Raw genomic sequence first — 24,002 nt, 5'->3', positions numbered from 1 at the left:
ATGAAGCCCCGGTGGAGGGTTGGCTCCCCGGCCAGCCACGCCCCCACCTGCCGCTCCATGACGGCAGCCAACTCATCTGAAGTGTGGTCTGTGTCCATCGCCTCCACATGCAACACTGCCCAAGAAGGCGTGCATGAATGGGAGGAGCTGGATACAGCACCAGCAGCGCCAGATGTCCCCTCACCCCCATGCCCCCACCAATGGGCTGTCAGGGACATGAAGGCAGTGTGCAGCCCACTGCGGCTAGTCCAGTTATCCGCAGTGAAATGCACACTGGTGTTTGGCCCAGCTGCACGCAGCTTGGTCAACACGGCCCCCCTGCACGCACGGTACAGGGAGGGGACCACTGAGGGGATCTTGTACTCCGGAGAAAGCAGCTGGAGCAGACGCTGGAAGCCGACATTGTCGACAATGGAGAACGGCTGGTCATCAAGAGCGATCATCTCACCAATGGCCCGAGTCACGAGATGAGGCTTTGGACGATCAGACCGCTTCCCAAGAGATTGCACCCACTGATGATCGGTCAGCTTTTCCTGCCTGTGGGCAGGAGCCGCTGGCCGCTTGCTGCTGCTGTCACTACTACTGCTTCTGCTACCAGGTGAGGCACCGGGCCTACTGCCAGTGCCAGCAGAGGTCTCCACACTTGGGTGCCGCCGACGCATGTGCGACCACAGCCCCGAGGTTGTGAAGTGCATAGGGTCCCTGCCTCTGCTGACCAGTGCCTTGCAGTGGGAGCACACAGCATGGGTGGGATCACCAGGGCTAAGCTCAAAGTGATCCCAGACCACATTGCCAGACTCCCCAGCGACACGAGGTCGCTTTGTTGGTGGAACTTTTGCTGGTTCCTTCTCGGGCATACCACCACCGATGCCCTCAGCGCTGGCATGGGAAGGCCCAGGGGCAGGAGAAGATCTTCCCTCCTCCTGAGCCCCCTCAGATGCCAGACTGAGCCCCCCACCAACCCCCATAGTGACCGTTTGGGGGGTCCGCAAGGTGGATCTGGCTGGACTGCCAACCTCCTCCACCAGCACCACCTCCTCAGCTGCCACAGGAAGATCTTCTTCCCTGGCAATCTGGGAGGCCCCCCCCCCAAATCCTGCCTGGCCGCAGGCCCTGGCATAGGGCCAGGCTGACCCGAGAAGAAGTCAAGCCTGCGCGCCGAAGCAGGGCCGGGGGTGACTTGGGGAGTAGGCCCCTCTTGCCGCCCCCTGCCACGACCAGCTGTAGGGAAGACAAGCCTCCCACTTACTTGCGCCCTCCCTTTTCCTGCTGTCCTCCCAACCATTGCTTTTTAAAACTTTTTTTAAAATTTCAAAATGTGAAGAAGGGGTAGTTGTCTCAGGGGGCAGCAGGTATACTAGAGGGCCAGAAAAACAGTGGATGTGCTGCGGTGCCGGTGACTTTACAATGCCTCCTTGCTTAAGGCTTGTTGTTGTTGGCACAAATGCTGTTGCTGCAAGATCCCAGTCAGAAGTTGCCGTGCAATGAATGTGTATCACGACACAGTCAGTCAGTCACAGAGGGACTGGGAGACAGTGGGAGTTACTTGATGCGCGATACAACAGAAGCAGGCTGTGCAACAAAAAAATATAAAAATTAAAAATTAAAATATTACCTCAGCTGCTGTGCAGTGCACAGGTGCAGGAGGAGTTATTTAAGGCTGGAGCCTTGCGCACACAGTGTGCAGTGCACTTAGTCAGTAGAAGTGAAAGTAAGTTTAGTTATATTATCTTTCTCTGACTGTTGGTCACTTTGAATGGAATGGACTGGAGAATTTATTTGTTGCAAGTAACTTGTGTTGTTGTTACTAATGTATCGAACGCACTCCACCACAGGGGAAAGTTACTCTCTCTGTGGTCTGAAAGTAACACACAGTTACAAAAATGTTTCAAAAAATTATCTCTGTGTCAATTACACAGGCAAACAAGATGGAAAAGTAACTGTGGGCAGACTAGGCCCTTAAAAAATATTTCTGCAAAATACACAAAAGCAACAACAGAAATATAAAGTTGCAGCACTACTAGGCCAGGCCACTCTTACAGTCTACTGCTACTCTACAGTTGAACCTCCTCCTAATAGCTAGCTACCGGGGAAGGCTACACATAAACCCTAGTTATTTAAAACCCTATTTATTTAAAACACTATTTATTTAAAACCCAATCTTACAACTATCACAACACTTTAAAACCCTATTTATTTAAAACCCTATTTATTTAAAACCCAATCTTACAACTATCACACAACACTTATAGAGAAAAGTGAAAACCCCAAAAACCTAAAAACAGGGGGAAATTAATAAACCCCAAACGCACAGTTAAAGGAACGGAACACTACAGATTAGAACGCCGTGTGTGACGTGCGTGTGTCTGTGTGTTGTGTGCGTGTGTAAAATATAAATGGCTGGGCCAATCTCACTCAGGTGTAGGCTTCTCCAACGCCGGGTCTCTGGCGTCCACCTCTGAGGGTCTGGTCTGGTGGTCACACAGGCGGGCCTGGAGTGCAGGCAGGCAGGCAGGCAGGCAGGCAGGCAGGGACAGGCAGCAGTGACTCTCCGCAGAAAAAAATTGCCCAAAAAAGTGGTTTGGCAAAAAATAGGGTGGGGGGATTCAAAAGGAGAAAAAAACCCCTCCTTTCCCACCAAGGGCTGCAGGCTGGCAATGCTTGCAGGCAGTCAGATGTTTTTTTTAAAAATCTAAAATCTATTCCTCTTCTCTTCACAAAAAAGGATTTTAAAAAATGGGAAGAGGTTTGCTCTGCAAGGAAGAGGTTTCCTTTCCTTAAAAAAAATCTCCCCCTCTTCTAGCCCCAACAATGATTAAAAAATGAGCAGAGGGTTTGCCTCTGCAAGGCAGAGGTTTCTTTAAAAAAAAAAAATCTCACCCTCTTTTAATCCAAAAATGGATTAAAAAAATGGGAAGAGGTTTGCCCCTGAAAGGAAGAGGTTTCCTTTCCTTAAAAAAATTCTCCCCCTCTTCTAGCCCCAACAAGGATTAAAAAATGAGCAGAAGGTTTGCCTCTGCAAGGCAGAGGTTTCTTTAAAAAAAAAAAAATCTCACCCTCTTTTAATCCAAAAATGGATTAAAAATTGAAAAGTGGTTTGCCCCTGAAAGGAAGAGGTTTCCTTTCCTTAAAAAAATTCTCCCCCTCTTCTAGCCCCAACAAGGATTAAAAAATGAGCAGAGGGCTTGCCTCTGCAAGGCAGAGGTTTCTTTTAAAAAAAAAACTCACCCTCTTTTAATCCAAAAATGGATTAAAAATTGAAAAGTGGTTTGCCCCTGAAAGGAAGAGGTTTCCTTTCCTTAAAAAAATTCTCCCCCTCTTCTAGCCCCAACAAGGATTAAAAAATGAGCAGAGGGTTTGCCTCTGCAAGGCAGAGGTTTCTTTTAAAAAAAAAAAAATCTCACCCTCTTTTAATCCAAAAATGGATTAAAAATTGAAAAGTGGTTTGCCCCTGAAAGGAAGAGGTTTCCTTAAAAAAAAAACAAATTCTCCCCCTCTTCTAGCCCCAACAAGGATTTAAAAATGAGCAGTGGGAAACCTCTGCAAGGCAGAGGTTTCTTTAAAAAAAAATTTCCACCCTCTTCTCTCTTTATTTTAAAAATTGCTTAAATAAAGCAGAAAACCAACCAACAAGGCAGAGCACTGGCATAAATGCAGAAAAACAGCACCCACAAAAATCCAAAATCAAAATGGAGGCAAGACTTACTAAGCAAGGCAGCAGATCTCTCTCTTGTGTCTCTTCTCCCACGCAAGGCAGCAGAAAGGAAGAAAATGGCTACTGGTGGCCCCTTAAATACCCTCCTGCAAAGCCCTCCAAAAATCACCCCCACCCTTGACCCTACCTCCACCTGTACCTGGCCAATGGGAGGGTGTGATTTACTATCCAAACCTTATTTGGTCATTTTCCTCTGCAGGTAGGAACTTTTATTTTCAATGGAGGTGAATGGGAAAATTTTTTTGCATTGAAGTCAATGGAGAAAAAAAGGCGGGAAATTCAAAGAGCTGTCCGAATGAAAATGGAGGGGGAAGAAGAAGGCAATTCTGCAGCCACAAAATGGAGGCTGCAGACATGCCCACGGAGGTCCGAATCACCCGAATTTTTTTCCACGAAATCGGGGTGATTTGGATCGGGCACAGAACATTTCGGAGGTCCTCATGGGTGATTCGGATCGGCTCCGAATCACCCGAAATTCGTTGTTTCGGGCACAGAACGATCTGTGCCCAAAACGAAATGCACATCCCTACTGCCATGGCTTTGGCTTGGGGATTATGGGAGTTGTAGTCACCATCTGGGAATCCCTGTTAGAGGCGACACTGCTTCCCACCTACAAGAAATTTGGCCGTGGGGGACGCTTTTGGGGCAGGACTCACAGAAATGTCACAAGCATTCACGGAAACGCTAACGGAGTCACCCCAACCCCCACCAGGACTTCAAACACACTGGTTTTAATTGGAGGATGGTCAGCCCCACTTTGCAGAAAGACTGAACAGCAACTTTGCCAGCTGCCTGATTGAAAGGGGGGCACAGGAGACAGAAGAACTGTCTTTTCTGCCATTTTTGTAAGGGCTCAGTGATGCCACAATGCGGCGAGCTTTTAAGGCCTTATTTTAAGACTCTTCTAAAAGTGGCAGGAAAATGAAAGACTACTGTTGGTTGTGGGGGATGACTAGGAGCCTGGCCCATATTGGAGAAGATCTCCTCCCAAAGGCATGCACTGGGAGGCGCCCAAGGATTCCTGTAAGCATCAAAATGGGGCACTTTGTGATGACATTGAGATGTGAGCGCGGGACAATTGGCCTTGGGCTGTGCTTTCCAGGCTCTACCACGGCCTCCACAGCCAGAGCTCCAGAAATTCCAAACCGAACTGGCAGTGTCCCAAGAGGAGCAGAGTCCCTGGACAAACTGCTACAGTCCAAATAATTTTTTAAAAAAGAAAAGCCCCTCAACAACCTGCCCGAGAGCAGCACCTGGATGAACCGGCCCTCTACAAGCCAGGTTCTGCCTTCATAGTCTTCATTTCGTGCTCGGTGGCACAAAACCTGGGGGCTCACTTTGTCCGCCGGCTAGCCACTTCTCACACGTCCGTGGCACTGCAGCAGGGATGGAGGGCACCCTTCTTTGGTCGCGCCAGTTATTTACAATCCTCAGGGGGCTCAACACCAGCCGCTACATGTTGCTGACCCTGGTCTCGGCAGAAATCGATGTGCGGGTTCTGGAGAACATGAGCGATCTCTCTCTCCGGACATAGCGGGGCTTTCGGACTGTGGACACAAAAAGGATGTTAACTCCCCTCACCCCTCTCTTTGTACTCTGGGTTTGGGCAACTGGGCAGTTCTGAGGGTACTGCATGGGAGGAGGCAATGGTCAACTCCTCCTGTATTCTACCAAAGAACCACAGAGCTCTGTGGGCACCCGGAGTCGAAACTGACTTGATGGCATACTTGAGAGAACCTCTCCATGCTTGGTCGGAACTTTCCAAAATCAAGCCCAGCGGTGCTTAAAGAAAGGACAAGTGCTAAGAATATTTTCCACTAGCGGAGTCAGACCAGCTGTGGCCCTGCCCACTGCATCTGAAGTCAAACATGGGGCCATGGTCTAGCTCCCAAATGGGGCCAAATACAATAACTTTGTATTTAGGGCTGAAGGGAGACCTACTTAGCAGCATTCATGTTTTCAGTGCTGTCGGGATGGGAATTCAATTCTTTTCTCTTGCAGATTGCTTTGGGGGAGCACTATTGTTTAGTTTTATAGCAATCTGGGTAGATTTGGTTTTTAAAGTGATTGTTTCTAGGTTGAGTGGTGGCATTCCCTGCTGTGAGGATAGCACGGTAACTCACAGGGAGAGTATCTGTTCAGCATGCAAAAGGTCCCAGATTCAATCCCTGGCAGCATCTCCATTTAGGGCTGGCAAAGACTCCTGCCTGAAAAACCTTGGAAAGATGCTGCCAGTCAGTGTAGGCAATGCTGAGCTATATGGACCAAGGGTCTGACTAAGTTTGGCAGCTATCTGGTCATCAGGATTATTTGTAGTTCAGTGGCAGAGCATCTACTTGCTTGCAGAAGGTCCCAGGTTTAATCCCTGACAGCATCTCCAGGAAGGGCTGGGAGAGACCCCTGCCTGAAGCCTTGGAGTGCTGCTGCCAATTAGAGTAGACAATACTAAGTTAGAGGGCACAATGGTCTGACTCAGTAGGCAGCTTCCTGTGTTCCCAATACCTCTGAGTCCCTTCCAGCTCTAATATACAATGATAAAAGAGATTGCCCCTCTTAAGTGGGCCATGTAGAGCTCTCCTGTCAGTCCAACCTTTTACATCCAGATTATTATATTGTTGTGTGCTCTTGTTTTTCACTTCTTATCTCCACATGCACATTTTATTTGCACTGTCAATGCCTTCCAAGGTATTGGCAGGAGCGAGGGGAGGCAGGCTAAGCAATAACCTGAATAAAATAAGCAGCGGAGACAGATCCTTACCTGAAGAAGGTGGAGATAACATGGATGGTCTGCAAAGACACAATGGAGTTTCTCACAATCTGATACCGAGCCTCCCTCTTTCAAGCAGATAGATACCCCTCCGAGCTTCCCATGGTTTAGCTCCCTGGTGTCTCCCCACATTTTGGAGGCAGTATGCTCGGCAGTAACAAGTTGCAGGGCCTTCTCTGCTGTGGCCCCCAGGAGGACATCCACTTGGCCTCCCTCACTTCCGGCTTCCCACCAGCTTCTAAAAACCTCTGTTTGGGCATCTTTGGGCTGCCCAATTTATGGCAAGCTCTCTCTGCCATTGCCTTACGTATTTGCTACCACCTTTTTAGAGAGGTCAGCTGCTTTGGGTATTTTCCGAGGGGAAAGGTAGGACAAAAATCCTTTAGTAAATAAAGCTGAACATCAGTTCACTGTGTGGGAAGGGGTAATGTGGTACAGTCCCTCCCAGGACTGTGGACTGTGTGGTTGGAATGCTCCCAATTTGAAAGTTTTTTACACACACACACACACACACACACACACACACACACACTTCACTTATCAGATCTAGTCATCCCCATATGTTTTCTTAAAAACAAACAAATTGCCAACAGAAATTAGCTAGATGATCGAGTTCCATCATCTCTTGCCGAGGTCTCCCAAAGCCCCTCCAGATGCTGTAGCCCAGGGCTGCACAATGTCAGCCTTCCATAGGACTAAAGCTCCCATTACCCCACCACCACCGCCGCCGCCAGGGATGATGGGAGTTGTAGTCCAACCACCGCTGGAGGGCTTAAGTTCTCCAGATATTCTGAGGCCTATGCCAAATCCACAAACAGGACTCCTAGTCAATGATGTTACCTCAAGGGCAGGGGCGTATCTAGGGTAGGGCAGGCAGGGCATGTGCCCTGGGCGCCACTTGAAGGGGGCTCCATTTAAATTTTTTTTAAAAATTAAAAATGGCCACCAAAAACAAAATGGCCACTGTGCATGCTCAAATGGCCCCTGTGAGGCCCTAGGCCATGACAGGCCTCGCAGAGGCCATTTGAGCATGCATGGCAGCCATTTTGTGTTCAGCAGCCATATATATATATATATATATATATATATATATGTATGTATGTATATATCCACCACACATGCTCAAATGGTCCCTGCAAAGCCCTAGAGGCCAGCGAGGGGAGGGGGAACCTTTGCAGACCCACCCCACAGCCTTTAGGAAGCCCCCGAAGGGGCTACAGGTATTTTTTTAAAAATTTAATATAATATGTCACTGTACACATATTCGGTTTGGCACTATGTACAGAGAATCAGGGCTTGTGAATACTGAGCTGAAGCTTATGAGCTAGGATTGTATTCATTCACTCTTACATTGCTTCTTGTGATAAGTGAGTTAAATGTGACGTCTTAATAATATGGCTATTAATGGTGAGTTTGTCTTTGAATCAGTGTGAAATCCTTAGTATTAAGGCCCACTGGGAGTTTCTTGCTCTCCTTCTCTCATTTTAACTGTCTTTCTGAAATACTATAATATATTCCAAGCAGTGACACAGTTTACTCTGCATATCCTTTAATTATTTTCAGAGTAAATAGGGAAAAGTCAAATTCTCCATTTATTTTTAAAACTTATGTAATAGTGATGGTACAATGCATAGTAGAGAATTAGACATTAGTTTTCCAAGTACACCTCCACATAGTATATGGGTATTTTATGAGCTCCAGCATACTGAAATTTATAGTTTTCTAACATTTTTTGGTCTGGCTACGTCCACAGCTAAATTGTTTTTGAAATATTAAAAGATTAACGAGCTTGACTTTTATTTTTGAGCTGATATTATGGTAAAGTTATCTGAAAGATAGGTGTTGGATGTTTGGACAGGGGGTGCAATTTCAGTGCTTGCCCTAGGCGCTATTTTCCCTAGAAACGCCTCTGCTCAAGGGTGTATCTCTACTTGCTGATTCAGCAGACTCTACCACAGACCCTAAAAAGGAAGAGAACAATGGTAAAATAAAAATAAGTATATAAGAGCATTACTGATCTTCAGGCTGCCTGCAATGATTTGTTTGCTGTGTGCATGGTGTGCAAGCTTGCCCTACAAATGCTTATTTCTATCCCCCCCCATTGTTTTGTTATTTAAAATGTTAGGCCACTTTTTGGCCAGAAAAGCTCCAAAAGCAGCACACATAATTTCTAAAGGGGCAATCTGAACACACTGAGATCCAAACCCTAATAGCCAACAAGTTTAGCAGCACGACAGAACCAGCTGAAAAGTCTGTCCCCCTACCCAGGAGGGAATAAATAGGGGGAGGCTCTCTCTTTCGTCCTTCGCTTGCGAGCTGGAAGGGAGGCATCGGGCTGGGGGAAACGATGCTGGAAGAAGAGGCTTTTGGGGTTGGACCCAGAACTGCCCGAGGCCACGTACCTTTCCTTCTTCCCTAGAAGAAGTTTGGAAGCTTGTTGGCTCATTCCAGGTAGAAGAAGGAAGCGGGCGACACACAGAACGAGGAAGAGGCTGATGCCAAACATCCCAAAGAGGAGAGAAGCTGCCACTTTGGGGGCCCCTGTGAACCCAGAAAACAGACCACAGTCAAGAATGGATTTCGTGGCCTGGCATCGTAATGGACAGAAACCACCCGAGGGGTTGGCAGTCACTCACGCTTATGGCAGACCCAAGGCTGGATTCTGCTTTGGGCTCTCCTAAAGTATTGGGGAGCAGGGAAAGTGGAGTGAAGAAGTGACAGACCCAGAAAGGCAAGCGGTGGATGGAGGTGGCAGTTAGCAAATGGCAGTTAAGCCACAACAGTCAATAAAGGACCGGTAGGCATCGACCCAATGGGCTGTCACGTAGGAACCTTGCTCCCGCCTCCCAGTGTTCTGCCCAATGGTTGAACTGATAGCTGACAGGCAGTGTTCCCTGTAACAGGGATTCCTTCCTCACTGACTCCTAGGAAGCTGCCATCTGACCCAGGATTGTCTGCACTGACTGGCAAAGGCTGCCTGAAATAAAGGGCAAATGCTCGCTCGCAGGGCGGATGTGGATTGAGCATTCAGGTGTGGATTAGGCAATCAGGTGCTGTTGGTTTTCCCCATTGATAACCTGCTTTTACTCCAAGAAGCTCAGAGGACTGCATGGTTATGTTTATCCTTGTAACAACCACGTGAGAGAGGTTAGGCTGAGAGATAAGTGGCTGACACAGAGTCACCCGTAAGTTTCATGGCTTGAATGGGGAGCTGAACTTGGGTCTCCCCAGCCCTAGTCCAGTCCTCTAAACACTACACGCAACCGTTTTCCTCAACCACCCCCCACCCCACCCCACTCCTGGGTATATTAAAAGAAGAAATTTTTTCAACTTTATCAGTTGATCTGCTGCAACATGGATGGGGATACTGACTGTTCATTTGCAAAAGAAATATTCAATTTCACCTTGGGTGAAAGAGAAGCCATATCATAGTGAACAGAAATCAATATTTCTTTTGGAATGGGTGTACTCATAACACAATACAAACATTTCACCTTCCATTGAAAGATGGGTGTCAGATGTTTGGACGGGGCTGGGGGGTGCAATTTCAGTGCTTGCCCTAGGCACTATTTTCCCTAGATACGCCCCTGCCAATGTGCAATTATATGTTGTTTAACTCCATTCTAAAACATTTACACGGCACTGTTTAATATGGTGGGAATCAGGAGAAATGGGGGTCTGTTGCATTTCCCCTAACAACCAGTAATCAGCAAGCTGAAATGCCTCACTAAGAAGCTTCATACCATACTGACCTATGGCGGAGTGTGTACTCATTAGGCTTAACTAGTAGTTGGAGGCCACTCACTCGGTTCCCTTGGGATCAAAGTGAATATCTTAATAAGATATAAAATATGAGGAAATAACATGAACATAATGCAGGGAGTACCTTAACATATATTGCTATTTGTTAACGTACATTTAAGACTGTCATTATTTGCAGGGTCTCTTCAACAGATTTTTATCTTTGATGTCCATTCTCAATGTTTCATTCCCCATTGGTTCTGTACACCTCATCTCTGCATATTCATTAAACAAGCAGGTAACTTATCTTGGTTACCATCCTTCCTCACAGCTCACCACCACAACCTCATTATGAATCCTGTTCCAGGTGAAGTTGGAATTTGACCACTGTAAATTCATTGTACATTATCTCTCCTAACATAAATATTCCTAATGAATCACTACTCTCTTGAACTTCATTATCAGTTATAACTAGGAAAACCTTTATCCTGGGCATGTATTTCACCAGAACATCTGCAATCTGAACTGTGTTTTGTACTACAAAGCAATTTCCTTTCTTATTCATAATGAGTGCCTTTACAAGAGATTTTGTTCTACCGTCACTATTTTGCCCATCATGCCTTTCTCAGGAATGGTCATGAATATTTTAAGTGTTTCACTATATTTCTTCCTTGGTTCTATTAACTATGATGCCATGAACACGTTATTGAATTCTGAGGATGAGCTATTAGTCACAATAAACTCATTAGGCTTAACTAGTTTCATTCATATGAGGAGATGATAGTAACTGAAACATGTTAATCATAAATATATTTTCCTTGCTCTTAGTATCTGCACGTATACATGAGGCTTTTGTTCAGTAACACTGCAGTTGCTATTAATAATGCACTTTATACTCTCAGTTGTAATTAATTGGAAAGTCTGAGCTCAATCCATAATTCTGAAGTATTGGGTTGCGAAGTACTGCAGGGTAACTTGCTGACTCCCTCCACACACTAGCCCTGAAAAACTCCAGCTATAACTGGGATTGGGACAGGAGATTACACAACCCAAAGGTTGCATGACAGGGACAAACAATTACATGTTTTAATGGAAAATTGGGATATAAATATCTTTAATACATATACAAATTAATAATGCTGCTGGGGTGAGTGAGGACATTTGTAACAGCCCCTGCTGAGAAGCCATAAGCTAGTGGCACCCTATTCCCTCTTCAGGGTTGGCTTGCCAATGAGGTGAGGTGAGGGGACAGCTTGAAGTGGTGTCTGTGTTCTGAAGCGATGAATGTGGGCATCACGCCCTATTCTGGGCACTGCCTCACCTGCTTTGCCACCACTCCCTGCTGCCAAGGCATCAGGGCACGCACTGCCCCCACCGCCCATGTTTTCCAGCTTCACTTCACTTCATTAGCCTCTAGGATGACTTTCTAGAGAAAAGAGGCCATTTAAGTGGCTCACAAAATGCTTGTTAGCAAAGAAATGTGGGTGGGAGTGTGTGTGCTTTGATGCCAGTTACACTCCTGATGCTGACAGGGGGCATGGCAAGCATTGGGGTATGTGCCTGCATTTCCTGACTAACCAGCATTTCACTAATTGTTTGGATGGCTTTCTTTCTCTAGGAATCCATCCAACTGGCTAGCCAGGAAATGGCTGAAAACCAGGAAATGCAGGTGGCAAAGGGTGGCACATTCTCTGATGCCGACCAGTGTCAGGGGGTGACCAGTGGCATCATGGCATCACCTCAGGCGTTGCTGGTGTTCAAGCCAGCCCTGTCCGTGTTTGGGAGATAGGCCGTGGTCTGGCTCTGAGTCAGACTGCAGCTATGAAGGTCTGATTGTGGAGCAAGCAGATGCAGCTCAAAGGGGCCAGAGGCAGGGGTGTAGCTAGGGGAGAGGGGGGCCGTGTTCAGCACTCTCTCTGGCGGCCCCCTAGAGTGAGGGAGATAATGCCAAAAATAGGGAGGGGTGGAGCTGGAGGGCCCTCAGGAGCTGGGGGCCCGTGTTCTTTGAACCCTTTCGCTTAATTATAGCTACGCCCCTGGCCAGAGGCATCTGATTTGGATGGGACAGACTGGAGTCAAGAGCTAGATTGGGTAGAAGAGGGTCAGAAGAGCCAGAGGCAGAACACATGATTGTGGATAGGCAGATGGTCAAGTACCAGTTTATGCAGGCAAGGAGGGTAATAGGGTGAGTCAGGATGAAGCAAGGTGAATCTGAGCTGTTGCTCAGACTGAAGAACCAAGCCTGGAGCAACTGTTACATTGGGCTAGCCAAGCTCCACTTGGTTCCTCAGGTGGCTACCTATGCTAAAGAGGTGCAGTACTTGTACCCTTCGCCTTGACTCCCGGGTGGAAGTCTGGTCTCCTGAAGGCCTTGGGGCCTGCAAATTCCCTCCCGGGTGGGTCCAAGGAATTGGCTGCTGCTGGCCTGTGTGGAGCTGCGCCACTGCTAGCCCACCTGTGCTGCCTGTGCCATGCTGGAGGCACCACTAGTTGCCTCCCTCGAGCTTCCCCCTCTGGCAGGGTGTGGCCAATTGACGGGCTGCAAAGTGCCGCATGCCTCAACTCCTTCAGCCCCCCCCCCCGCTTCTTCCTGTGCTGGAACCTTGAGAGATGCCTGCTGCTGCTTGCCCATCTTCCCCTCTGCATTGGCCTGCTGCTGCCACCACCTGGCTCGGTAGCTGGCTGCCTCTCTCCCTCAGCCACTGCCTGCATGCCTTTGTCTCCCACTTCCTTCTTGTTCCCTCATCCTCCTGTTTTCTGGCAGAGGCCGAGCACAAGTCGTGCAGCGTGACCATGCCTGCACGCACCTCGGTGGCTGCCATTTTGGCTTTTTTGAAGCAGGTGCGTGGGCAGCCATGGAGTGGGGGAAGGAATGTGGTGGCAGTGGGAACCAGCCCGAGCAAGACCAAGCTGTCCTGGGCACCTACACACCAAGGTATTCGAATTCAATCCCCTGTTCCACCATCACCCTGCTCCTCTTCTCCTCTTTCAGTTCTTCTTCTCCTCTTAATATTGGCTCTTTTCCTCGTGCTTTTAACATCATTCCTTCCCACATGCCCTTACACCATCTTCTTTCCTTTTCTCCTTTCTCTTTTCTTGGTTTCCTCACTTCCTTTCCTTTCCTCATTCTTTTTCATCTCCATTTGATTTTACCCCTTCCTTCTCCTGTACTGCATATTCTGGTGTAAAAGGTACTGCATTAAGCTAATTTAAGTGGCAGGACTGTCCATGCAAAAGGTGGTATGTGCAGGCCAGCTGGTGGTATGTACAGGTCAATTATTCATAATTTCTTTTAAAAAATAAAAAACCCAAAAACCCAAACTTTCCAGCTTTCCCAGAGCATGTTCTGGTGTAAAAAGTAGTGTGTTGTATCTTATCTTGCAGTGGTGGGGGTGGCGGGGCCCAAAAAGCCTTTAGGTCCTGGCTCCAAAATTACTTAGGTGCACCTCTGTTCCAGCCATTATATGGGTGGTATAACAGTGCAGTAGAGAGCAGGCTGATAACTTCCTCTGCCTGGGAGCTGCTGTGTTAATGCAGGCTCTGCTGTGGTGTATGAGGTCTGCTGCCAGAGTACCCAATCTGAGTCTCCTGGTGCCTTACAGATATGTATTTATTTATTTATGTATTTATTATTTGATTTTTATATTGCCCTTCCATAATGGCTCAGGGCGGTTTACAATTAAAACCAGAAGCCATTAAAACCAATAACAATTAAAACAGAAATATAAATATGAACACCAATTAAAAACATCTTAAAAAACAATTAAACTATCAGAACAACTAAAACCCTGAAAACCAGGTTAGCATTAAACAATTAAAACTAATTAAAACCCTGAAAGGCCAGGCCAAACAGATGGGTTTTAAGGGCTCTCTTGAACGTCATTAAGGAATTAAGATTGCGAATTTCTGCTGGGAGTGCATTCCACAGCCTGGGAGCAGCTACAGAGAAGGCCCGCATCTGAGTCGCCACCAAACGAACCGGTAGTAACTGGAGATGGACCTTCTCAGATGACCTTAACATGCGGTGGGGGTCATGTAAAAGAAGACGCTCTCTAAGATATCTCGGACCCAAGACGTTCAAGGCTTTAAAGGTAATAACTAGCACTTTGTATTTTGCCCGGAAACATATCGGCAGCCAGTGTAACTGTTTCAAAACAGGCATAATATGGTCTCTCCAGGTTGCCCCAGAGACCAATCTGGCTGTCGCATTCTGAACTAACTGAAGTTTCCGGACTACATACAAAGGCAGACCCACATAGAGTGCATTGCAATAGTCAATTTAGCTGCTGCAACCTGTTTTAGCAGCACCAAAGACCTGTAATATCTTAACCTCAGTTATGCCTGGAGTTTGCTGAGGTTTAAGTACCTGAGCAAGCCCTTGGAGGAGGAGATGGAGTGTTGCACCCACGGGCAACAGGGACTTTTATGATTCATGGTCTCCATCTGTAAAATTCTACAGCTGTGATTATTTTTTTGTCAGTAATTAATATTTCAGCCTGGATCACTTTCAGATAAATGTTTCATGATAATTGCAGCTTAGGAAAAATGTCTGTCCTAAAGCCTAATTTTTTAATCATTCTGACCACATTTTTAAAAATCTAAGGCCTGACTATTACAAAATTATCACACAAAGGAGGCTTTCCAGATTATATTCACCTGCTTGGAACTTTCAGATTTCTTTAGCTTGGGTATGTGTACATTTCCCTTAAAGGGACAAACAGCAGTTTGGGGAGGCAATTTCAGCAGGAAACCAGTACAGGGGAAAAACAATCCCCCCACAGTGCCATAGTGATGATCTAGATTCCTCCCAGCACCACTTTCCACAGCCCCTCTTTACCAAAATTTAAATGGCAGATCCAATTATCTACCTTGCTTGTCTAGATTGACCCTGATGAGAAGGAATACAATGCAATGGTTAGCAGGAGAATAAAAACAACTGTTTTATTTTACAAAATGTAGGAACTCCAACTGAGCTTTCAGGATGAGGTTCTTGAACAAAGGCCTGATTTGCACAATCTTTTAAATCTAGGGTTAATGTGGGTTACCGACATTAGTGTGATTGTGTGAATTCATGCCAAGACTGGATACTCAGATTTATCTTGGGTCATACACAACTTTGGTGTGGGTTCATACAATCACATTAATGTTGGTAACCCACATTAAATCTAGATTCAAACTGCAACCCATTTTAGCAGCACCAAGCACCTGTAATATCTCAACCTCGGTTATGCCTGGAGTTTGCTGAGGTTTATGTACCTGAGCAAGCGCTTGGAGGAGGAGATGGAGTGTTGCAACCCTGGGCAGCAGGGACTTTTATAAATCAAAAAGCATTTTTGAAAGCAGGAACTTTTATGAATCAAAAGCATTCTGTCACCAATGCTTTTTAATATCTGTCTATCTAATTTCTATACTGCCCTTCCAAAAATGGCTCAGGGCGGCTTACACAGAGAAATAATAAATAACACGAAACCGCTGGGTGAGGTGATCAGGAGTTTTGGTGCTGGGTGTCATCAATATGCTGATGACACCCAAATCTACTTCTCCTTTTCATCTGCATCAACAGGAAATTGCATTCATTCCCTAAATGCCTGCCTACAGGCAGTAATGGACTGGATGAGAGATAACAAATTGAAACTGAATCCAAGGAAAATGGAGGTGATCACTGTGAGGGCTCAGAACTTGAGGGATGAGTTAGAGCTTCCTGTGCTGAATGGGGTTACACTCCCCCGGAAGGAGCAGGTATGCAGCTTGGTAGTACTCCTGGAACAAGGCATCACCTTGGTATCTCAGGTGGAGGCTATGGCCAGGAATGCTTTGTATCAGCTTTGGCTGATTCGACAACTGCATCCATTCCTTGAAGTGGATGGTCTCAAAACAGTGGTGCATCAGATGGTAACTTCCAGGCTTGACTATTGCAATGCGCTCTATGTGGGGCTGCCTTTGTATGTAGCTCAGAAACTTTAGTTAGTTCAAAATGCTGCAGCCAGATTGGTCTCTAGGGCCTATCTGTTTGGTCTGGCTTTCCAGGGTTTTTAAATTGCTTTTAAACTGTAAATGTTTGGCCTGGTTTTCCAGGGATTTAAAATTGTTTGATATGTTTTAATTGTTAATTGGTTTTATATAGTTTTTATAGTTTTTTATTTTCTGTTAATTGATTTTAATTGTTTTTATTTTAATGTAAACCACCCTGAGCCATTCTTGGAAGGGCAGTATAGAAATCAAATACATACATACATACATGATCATGTGAACCAGACCAAAGTAAGGTTTCCTTTAGGAAAAAATATCAAATCTACATCTTCATTAAAAAAAATTTCCCCCCTAAGTTAAGTAATTATTTCTTTAGGTCCAGGACAATTATAATGTCATGATGCTAATAAATCTCAACCAAATATAACCCTTTGAGTGTAGCCCCCTGTTGGAACACAAGAGCAGTTGGGTTTTTCATCTTTGGGTTTACCATAGTGTGAATTCTAAGTGAAGGCTGCATTGAGGAAAGAAAAGGGAACAAGAGGAAAACATTTAAGTTCTGGAGAGAAAGGATTAGAGTGAAAGAAAGAAGCCAAGCAAGAAGGCAAGACAAGCAGGAAGATAAGACAAGCAGGAATACACCAGCTCTATTCTTCAGAGGAAGAGTGGAATCAGGGACAGGTCTGACTCAACTGAATTGATGAACTCTGATGGTTTTCCACTGTGTGTGTGTGAGTGAGTGATTTGTTGTAAATTCTATACATAATGGAATCATTTTTATAATTTCTTCTCCTCCCCCACCCTCTTTTTGTTGAATAAACCTCCGTTCTGGTTATATAGATATGAAAGTAGCTCACTGGATTCCCTCCCTTACCCCTAATAGGATTAGAGAAAGGCGAGATTGTACCACATTACTCTGGGGTTTCATTGTATCCATCCCTCCAACATGTATATGTGCTTGGACCCTACCATCTCATTCACAACTGGAGATATGCTGAGTGGAAAGGTAAGGGTTACATTTGGAGGTCCCACCAAAATACTTTTAGAAATTGGTGTGAGGGGAGTGTGTTGTGGTCCTTGTTTTACAATTGGTGTACTGTATTTCCTTCTTAGTTTTTAAAGGATATAATCATAGTGTGTATATATAATTTTCTAGCACTCTCCCTCTGAATTTAATTCTGGTGGCAACTGCTAGGTTAGTTGAATGGTGCAGGTTGGAAAAGCTTGATCTCATTCAGGCTCCTATTATATATGGCATCCAAACTGAACAGCAGTTCACTCTTATTGAATCTTTGCTAGATACTCTGCAGATATTGGGAACTGTTAAAGTCAAGAGTTCATTTAAACAAATTCCAGCATCTATAATTACTGCTTTAGTGGAATGTAGTATGGATGTTACAGCAGTAGAACTGCCTCCAAAAACCGAAGAGCCTCTTAAAGGAATTGAGTGGGCTATAATTTACATCAGATCACCAACTGGTTCCTCAGAGCAAGTAAGCCCAGTATCCTCTTCAGAAAGTTTTTCTAGCAAGCTTCATGCTTTCCTATCACAGGAAGGCAAGATTGCTCAAGATGTTTTGGATGTGATTAATCTTTCCCTAGCTTCTGCATCAACACCTGAAACTATTTTTGAAGCAGTGGGGGAAATTCTTAAGGAGGCTATGAAACACATTATGAGACTAGCACCTATAAATGGTTGCATCCATTTAGGGGGGCTATTCCTACTGTTGAAGATGATTTTGACTCTTGGTTGGATCAGGTAACACAGATCCTACCTGAATGTTTATGTTTTAGTGCAGAAAAAAGGAAGAGGATTGTGGAAAGTTTGAAGACTCCTGCTGCAGATATGGCCAGTGCTTTAAGGGACAGTTGGCCTGATGCTACAGTGAAAGGTTATCTAAAAATTCTTGAAGACAAACATGGTACTGCTGACACAGGAGAGGATCTATATTTCAGGTTTAAGAGTTTAAGGCAGAATCCTGGTGAAAAGGTTTCTAATTTTCTTTTGTGTCTAGATAAATTGCTGAGGAAGGTGAAAACCTGAGGAGGAACGGAAGCATCTAGAGTTTTTCAGATGAGAACAGAACAATTTATCAGGGGAGTGATTTATGATGAACTTGTTGTGACTAACTTGCATTTAAGGGAGCAGCAGAAGTGTCCTCTTTCTTTCCCAGACCTCTTGAGAATGGTGAAAGATGAAGACAACAAAAATGGTCGAAAGAAAGATGTCCAGAGCAGCAATGGTCAGTGCTCACATGACTGGAGTTGTTTCTACAAACAAGTCTCAAGAAAGCCAACTAGCCAAACAAGTGAAAGAAATGCAAGTCCAAATGAAGAAGATGCAAGTGGCTTTGGAATCCTTCAAAGGAGCTCTGCCAAGAAATCCAGCAAAAGCACCATTTTCCAGATGAAGCCTACCAGCTTCTTCTCTGCAAAAGAGTAAGTTCTGTTATAGTTTATTTATTTCTTATTTATTCAAAATATTTATACCCTGCCCCTCCAGTGCACTACTGCTCAGGACGGCTCACAACATTTATAAAACAGATACAATGTAAAATAAGAGACTAATAAAATTAAACAAGTTAAGTTAAACAACTTAAAATCCTAAGTTAAAGCAACAATTAAAATTACATTTTAAATGTTTCAAATTAGAAGTTATTTAAAAAGCTAGAAATTGAGAACTATAAAAATTAAAGAACCTACCAGATATAAACAACAGATAAAACATTAAAGTTTATTTTAAAAGATGTTTTAAATTGTTTTTTTAAAATACTGAAGGGGGGAGCATGGCAAAGCTCTTCGGGGAGGGTGTTTCAAAGCCAAGGGACCACAACCAAAAAGAACGTGTTGCTAGGCCCCACCAACTGGATTTCTGTTAGTGGCAGGACCATGAGCAGGGCCTGAGATGAACAGAGGGCCCTGGCAGGTTCATATGGGTAAATGCAGTCCGACAGGTACCCCAGCCCCAAGCTGTTGTGGAAAAGATAGATACCTTGTCTCTCAGTGCCAAAATGTTAAGAATCTAGAGGAAGTAACACACTGACTTATCCAGGAGAAGGTGGGAAACTTCAGAAAGGGTCAGTAAAACTTCTGGGCTCAAAAAAGCAACCCTACCTACCCAGGGATGTAAGAGCAATAAGGAAATTCCATTAGGACTGGTGGGTCCTGAGATGGGCATTTCTGTGAAAATATATGGAGAATCCAGTCAAGCCATACTGGCTAGTGGTTCACAGGTGTCCATACTTCACAAGTCATTTTATCAACCTCACTTATCTTACTTACCTCTTCATCTTTTAGATGGCCTCACTTTGTTGGGGTTGAGTAAAAATGAATACCCCTATGATGGTTACATTAAAGTGACTGTTGAATTCCTGAAGGAACCAGAAGATGAATGGATTGAAATACCTACATGTCAGGCTATTAAGTCAGCTCAATAAACTACTGAGTTTAATTGTGCTGCCATACCTTAGGATCTTCTTCAGAGTGTGTTTCTGAGGCAAAGAAAGACTGCCCCAACTGAGCAAAGAAGATATTCAAAGGGCTCAAAGGAAAGATTCTATTATAAATGAAGTGATAAATGCCCTAAAGAGTGGGATAAAGCCTTGTTCACAAAGGAACTTTTCATTGGAGAAGATGATTCTAGTAAGAACTTGAGAATCACTCACTATGAAAGATGGCATGTTGTATCGTATCCCTAAGGACTCTAGTTTCTTTAAAACATGTCAGCTTGTTCTGCCAGAATACAAAGTGCTGGTTATTACCTACAAAGCCCTTAACAGCTTGGGTCCAGGGTATTTAAGAGAGCGTCTTATTTGTTATGAACTCTGTCACCTACTAAAATCGCCTGGAGAGGTCTGGTTACAGTTGCCACTGGCTCATTAGGTGGCAACTTGGGACCGGGCCTTCTCTGTGGCTGCCCCAGGACTTTGGAATAGACTCCCTGTTGAAATAAGAGCATCCCTTTCTCTGTTTGTTTTCAGGAAAACTCCCAAGATGTACCTGTTTTCTCAGACTTTTAACGGAAGATTTTTTAATGTAATGTGCTTTTATCTGTGATTTTGCTTTATAAGTTTTGTGAATTTTTATACTGTTGTGTTTTTAATTTGTACACTGCCTAGAGATTTTTATAACAGGCAGTATAGAAATATGATAAATAAATAATACTATAAAGTGGTGATGAAAGCTCTTCATTATCACATGGACACTTGGGGACTGATAGGATGCAGGACCTTGCTTGTGCCAGATTCTACTGGCCTAGGATAGCCAAAGATATAGAACAGTATTGTAAGAGCATGCATTTGATGCATTCAAAGAAAGACGCTTCCTGGTTGAACAGCTCTCCTTGTCAATACAAAAGCACCCTTGGAGTTAGTTTGTATGGATTTCCTTATTCTTGAGAATGATGGCAAAAATATTGGCAATATTCTTGTGATTACTGGCCACTTTACTCACTACACTCAGGCCTATCCAACCAAAGACCAATGTGCCAGCACTATAGCTAAGATTGTTTGGGATAAATCTTTTGTTCATTATGGACCACCCAAATGAATTCATTCTGGTCAAGGAAGGAAGGGACTGAGAGCCTGTTGATTGGTGAATTGCTTAGCCTGACTGGGTATTAGGAAATCATGCACTAACCCTTACCATCCACAAAGGGATCTTCAGCCTGAGAGATTTAACAGAACATTACTTGACATGCTGGGTAGAATCCATCAAAAAGGAGAAATTGAGCCAACACATCAGTTACTTTGTGCATGCTTATAATTGTACCAGAAATGATGCCATAGGGCAGGCATCCCCAAACTGTGGCCCTCCAGATATTGCTACAACTCCCAGCATCCCTAGACACAATTTTTTTGTGGCTGGGTATGCTGGAAGTTGTAGTTCAGCAACATCTGGAGGGCTGCAGTTTGGGGATGCCTGCCATAGAGTTTTCTTCTCCTTACTATATTATGATCTATCTATGTGGTTGCTAAGAGTCAACACCAATCTGACGGCACTTAATCAATCAATCAATATTATGTTTGGACAAGAAGTTTAATTTCCTATAGATTTGTGTTTTGGAGCATCTCCTGATAGATCTCTGTAAAAGATGATTTAAAATACACGGCTCAGTTGAAGGGACACTTGAAAGATTATCAGTTAGCCGCTGAAGCTGCAGGCTGGCATAACTCCTACAACAAAATTAGATAGGACTATAAAGTTCAACATCAGGACTTGCAGCCTGGGGATCGGGTTCTCCCTCATAATCTGGGGATACCTGGAAAGCATGAAAGAGCTAACTGGTGGAAATCTGAACCATACCTGCTTACAGAAAAGGTTCCTGAATTGCCTGTATACAAGGTGGTGCCTGAAGATGGTCATGGTCCTGTGAAGATTCTTCATAGGAATAATTTGCTGCCCGTTGGACAGCTTATTGGTCAACCAGTTCAGACTCCCTAGGACTCCAACAACTCCAGAATGAGAAGTCCAACGACCTGAGGACGGCAGATGCAACAACAAAACACGTCTAATTTAATACCATGTAATTTACCAACAGGCTCCCAAGTACATCCACTGCAGCAGAGTGTAACAGAGCAGAAGCTGAGGCTTGTTAAGTTTATTGAACAAAGTTACTAAGGTTTATTACTTAACTATTACCAAATAATAAACAACAGTACTACTCTGAGTGAAAGATCATCCTAACAGAAAAATAACAGTCTCAAGCATCCAGTAAAAAATACAGACTGACCAATCAGTCTACAGAACTGATGATTGACACAAACATTCTAAACTCTATCACAAGCCTAAACACAGATATACATACTTGTTCACAGCTGAGCTAATTCTGCCCGCTCCAAAAGCCTCCCTGGTTGCAACTGCATCTTCAGGCTTGGAGATTGCACCTTTGCTTTGCAAAGGAGCTGCTCTGCAAATTGAGCTCCCAGTCTATGTTATACATGTGGACAAGTTGCTTAGTTGGCAGTGGACTGGTTGCCCCCAGATTTGTCTACAAGGACCACAAATTGGAAAGGGGATTAGAGTCACACTCTCTCTTTCTAAGAGCCCCCCACCCCAGCAGACTCCAGAACTAGCTACTGCAAGTGTCTGGCATTCAAGATCATTTTGGCCTTGGAATGAAATCTAAACTCCCCTGATCCTCTTGCAAGAGAGATAACACCTGTTGCTAATGAAGCAATTATGCCAGGAAGGGAAGGCAGAAAAAACAAGTGCAACAGCAGACTCCATTACAATAGGGAAGAGTCAGTGACGTAACTTTGAAGAGGTGCCCATTGAAACTTTTGATAGAATTATTGGGAGAGTCAGTCCCAGCACAGGATATTCTTTTGACACACCTGCATACTCTAGTTTTCATTACAATCAGCCTTGAATACAACAGGTGATTCACACACCTTCTCACCCAGGAAAGGAAATCAGGATCAGAATCAGGGAAATCAGGAAATCAGAATTCTCACCCAGGAAGGGAAATCAAACATTCCGAAAGAGCCTATATGGACTCCCCTATTCAGCAGAGCATGACAACAGCAAAGTGCCCCCAAGGCATATTTTGGGATATAAGCATCCCTAACCCCATGACTCAGTGTGCTTCCTTGTGTATTACACCTGGGACTCTTACTGCGAAACATCTCAGTGTTCCCTTGTGCCTCTCACTCGGGACCCCATCGGACTGCAACAAGAACTCCAGCAGACCACCTTGGTGTTCCCCTCTTCACTGGGGCCACCCAAGCAGAAATAACTACCTACCTGGCCAATTTGCTGCCCTCATGCCAAGGCTCGGCTTATTGTGCCTGCTTTGAGATTGATCCCACTGCCGATCTATCCAGCTGGCCTCACGCTGGAACTTTCCTCATGAGCAACCCCAATAACTCCTTCAACTCTCCTGCTTTCCACTTCACCTCTCTGGATGGATGCTAGTCTCCAGCTTCCCGAGTCAGATCTTCATGAGGACAGTTGATATAGCTCTTGCCCGGCTCCTTCAGTGCTGAATCTATCCCTTTCTCTTATTTTTGAAACCTTGTCCCTCTATCTTAATTTACCTCTCTCTAGCCCGCCTGGGAATTTACACACAATCTGGAACTTTAAGCTGAAAGCTTATAATAGCCTGTTTTTTAAACATATTTGTATTGCTTTTATGTTAGAACCACCTAGTAACTTAGTCTATTGCTCATTATTTCTATGTCAATAAACTCTTTTTTGTTAATTACAACCTCTCTTTCAAGATGATTTTCTTGAGTTCATATGCTTGCACAAATTAAGACTGATTGGAATTCTCTCCCCTTTGGAGTTAAACTCCCCACATTCGCCCCAACTGGGGGTGTTGACCAATCAGCCCCGAGGCAGTTCCATCAACACAATACATCAGTGGCAAAAACAAAGACAATGTATATACACATAAATCCCAACAGCTGCAGCCATCAGGTTTGGAAGAGGAAACTGTATCTAATGAGGATGACCTGAGTTATCCAATGCTACCTCCACTATCAATTGAGGGTGTTCAGCCATTCAGTTTCAACCCTGAAGCAGATCCATTCTGCCTTTAAACAACCATTCCCTTATCCTTTGCTAACCAAAGAAGAGTGAGTTTCTACAGTTCCTTATATGAGACAGAATGATCAAGGACTGCAAACATCTGAGATTAGAGAAGAAAATAATGTTTCTGCCCATGGACAGAGAGAGGTAGGGATGAACACAAACCGTGCAAAGCACGTTTTGGGAAATGGGATAGATAACTTTAAGTAAAAGGAGAGCAGGTCCTTACCTGCTCTTCGCTGCCCCATGCAGCTTCCTGCTGGGGCAAATGCACATCCC

At 44.7% G+C, this 24,002-nt stretch overlaps 1 protein-coding gene and 1 long non-coding RNA gene across 2 annotated transcripts; one reads left to right on the top strand and one right to left on the bottom strand.

Annotated features, from left to right (window-relative positions):
* Positions 1-8,220: 8,220 nt before the first annotated feature.
* Positions 8,221-9,231, bottom strand: LOC128352969 (uncharacterized). Its single transcript, XR_008320749.1, has 3 exons — positions 9,119-9,231; positions 8,885-9,023; positions 8,221-8,443 (listed from the first exon to the last, which is right to left on the bottom strand). It is a non-coding gene; the product is annotated as an uncharacterized LOC128352969 (long non-coding RNA).
* A 7,960-nt stretch (positions 9,232-17,191) lies between these two features.
* Positions 17,192-21,010, top strand: LOC128323195 (uncharacterized; the record flags this gene model as incomplete). Its single annotated transcript, XM_053245914.1, has 5 exons — positions 17,192-17,199; positions 17,988-18,115; positions 18,209-18,225; positions 18,256-18,632; positions 20,174-21,010. Coding segments are annotated over 5 exons (606 nt in total), but the record flags the coding sequence as incomplete, so codon positions are not given.
* Positions 21,011-24,002: the final 2,992 nt, after the last annotated feature.

This window comes from Hemicordylus capensis, chromosome 4 (genome assembly GCF_027244095.1).
Source record: "Hemicordylus capensis ecotype Gifberg chromosome 4, rHemCap1.1.pri, whole genome shotgun sequence".
Classification (NCBI taxonomy): Eukaryota; Metazoa; Chordata; class Lepidosauria; order Squamata; family Cordylidae; genus Hemicordylus; species Hemicordylus capensis.
The sequence above is the reverse complement of the archived record's forward strand: the minus strand, read 5'-3'. Positions and strand labels throughout refer to the sequence as shown.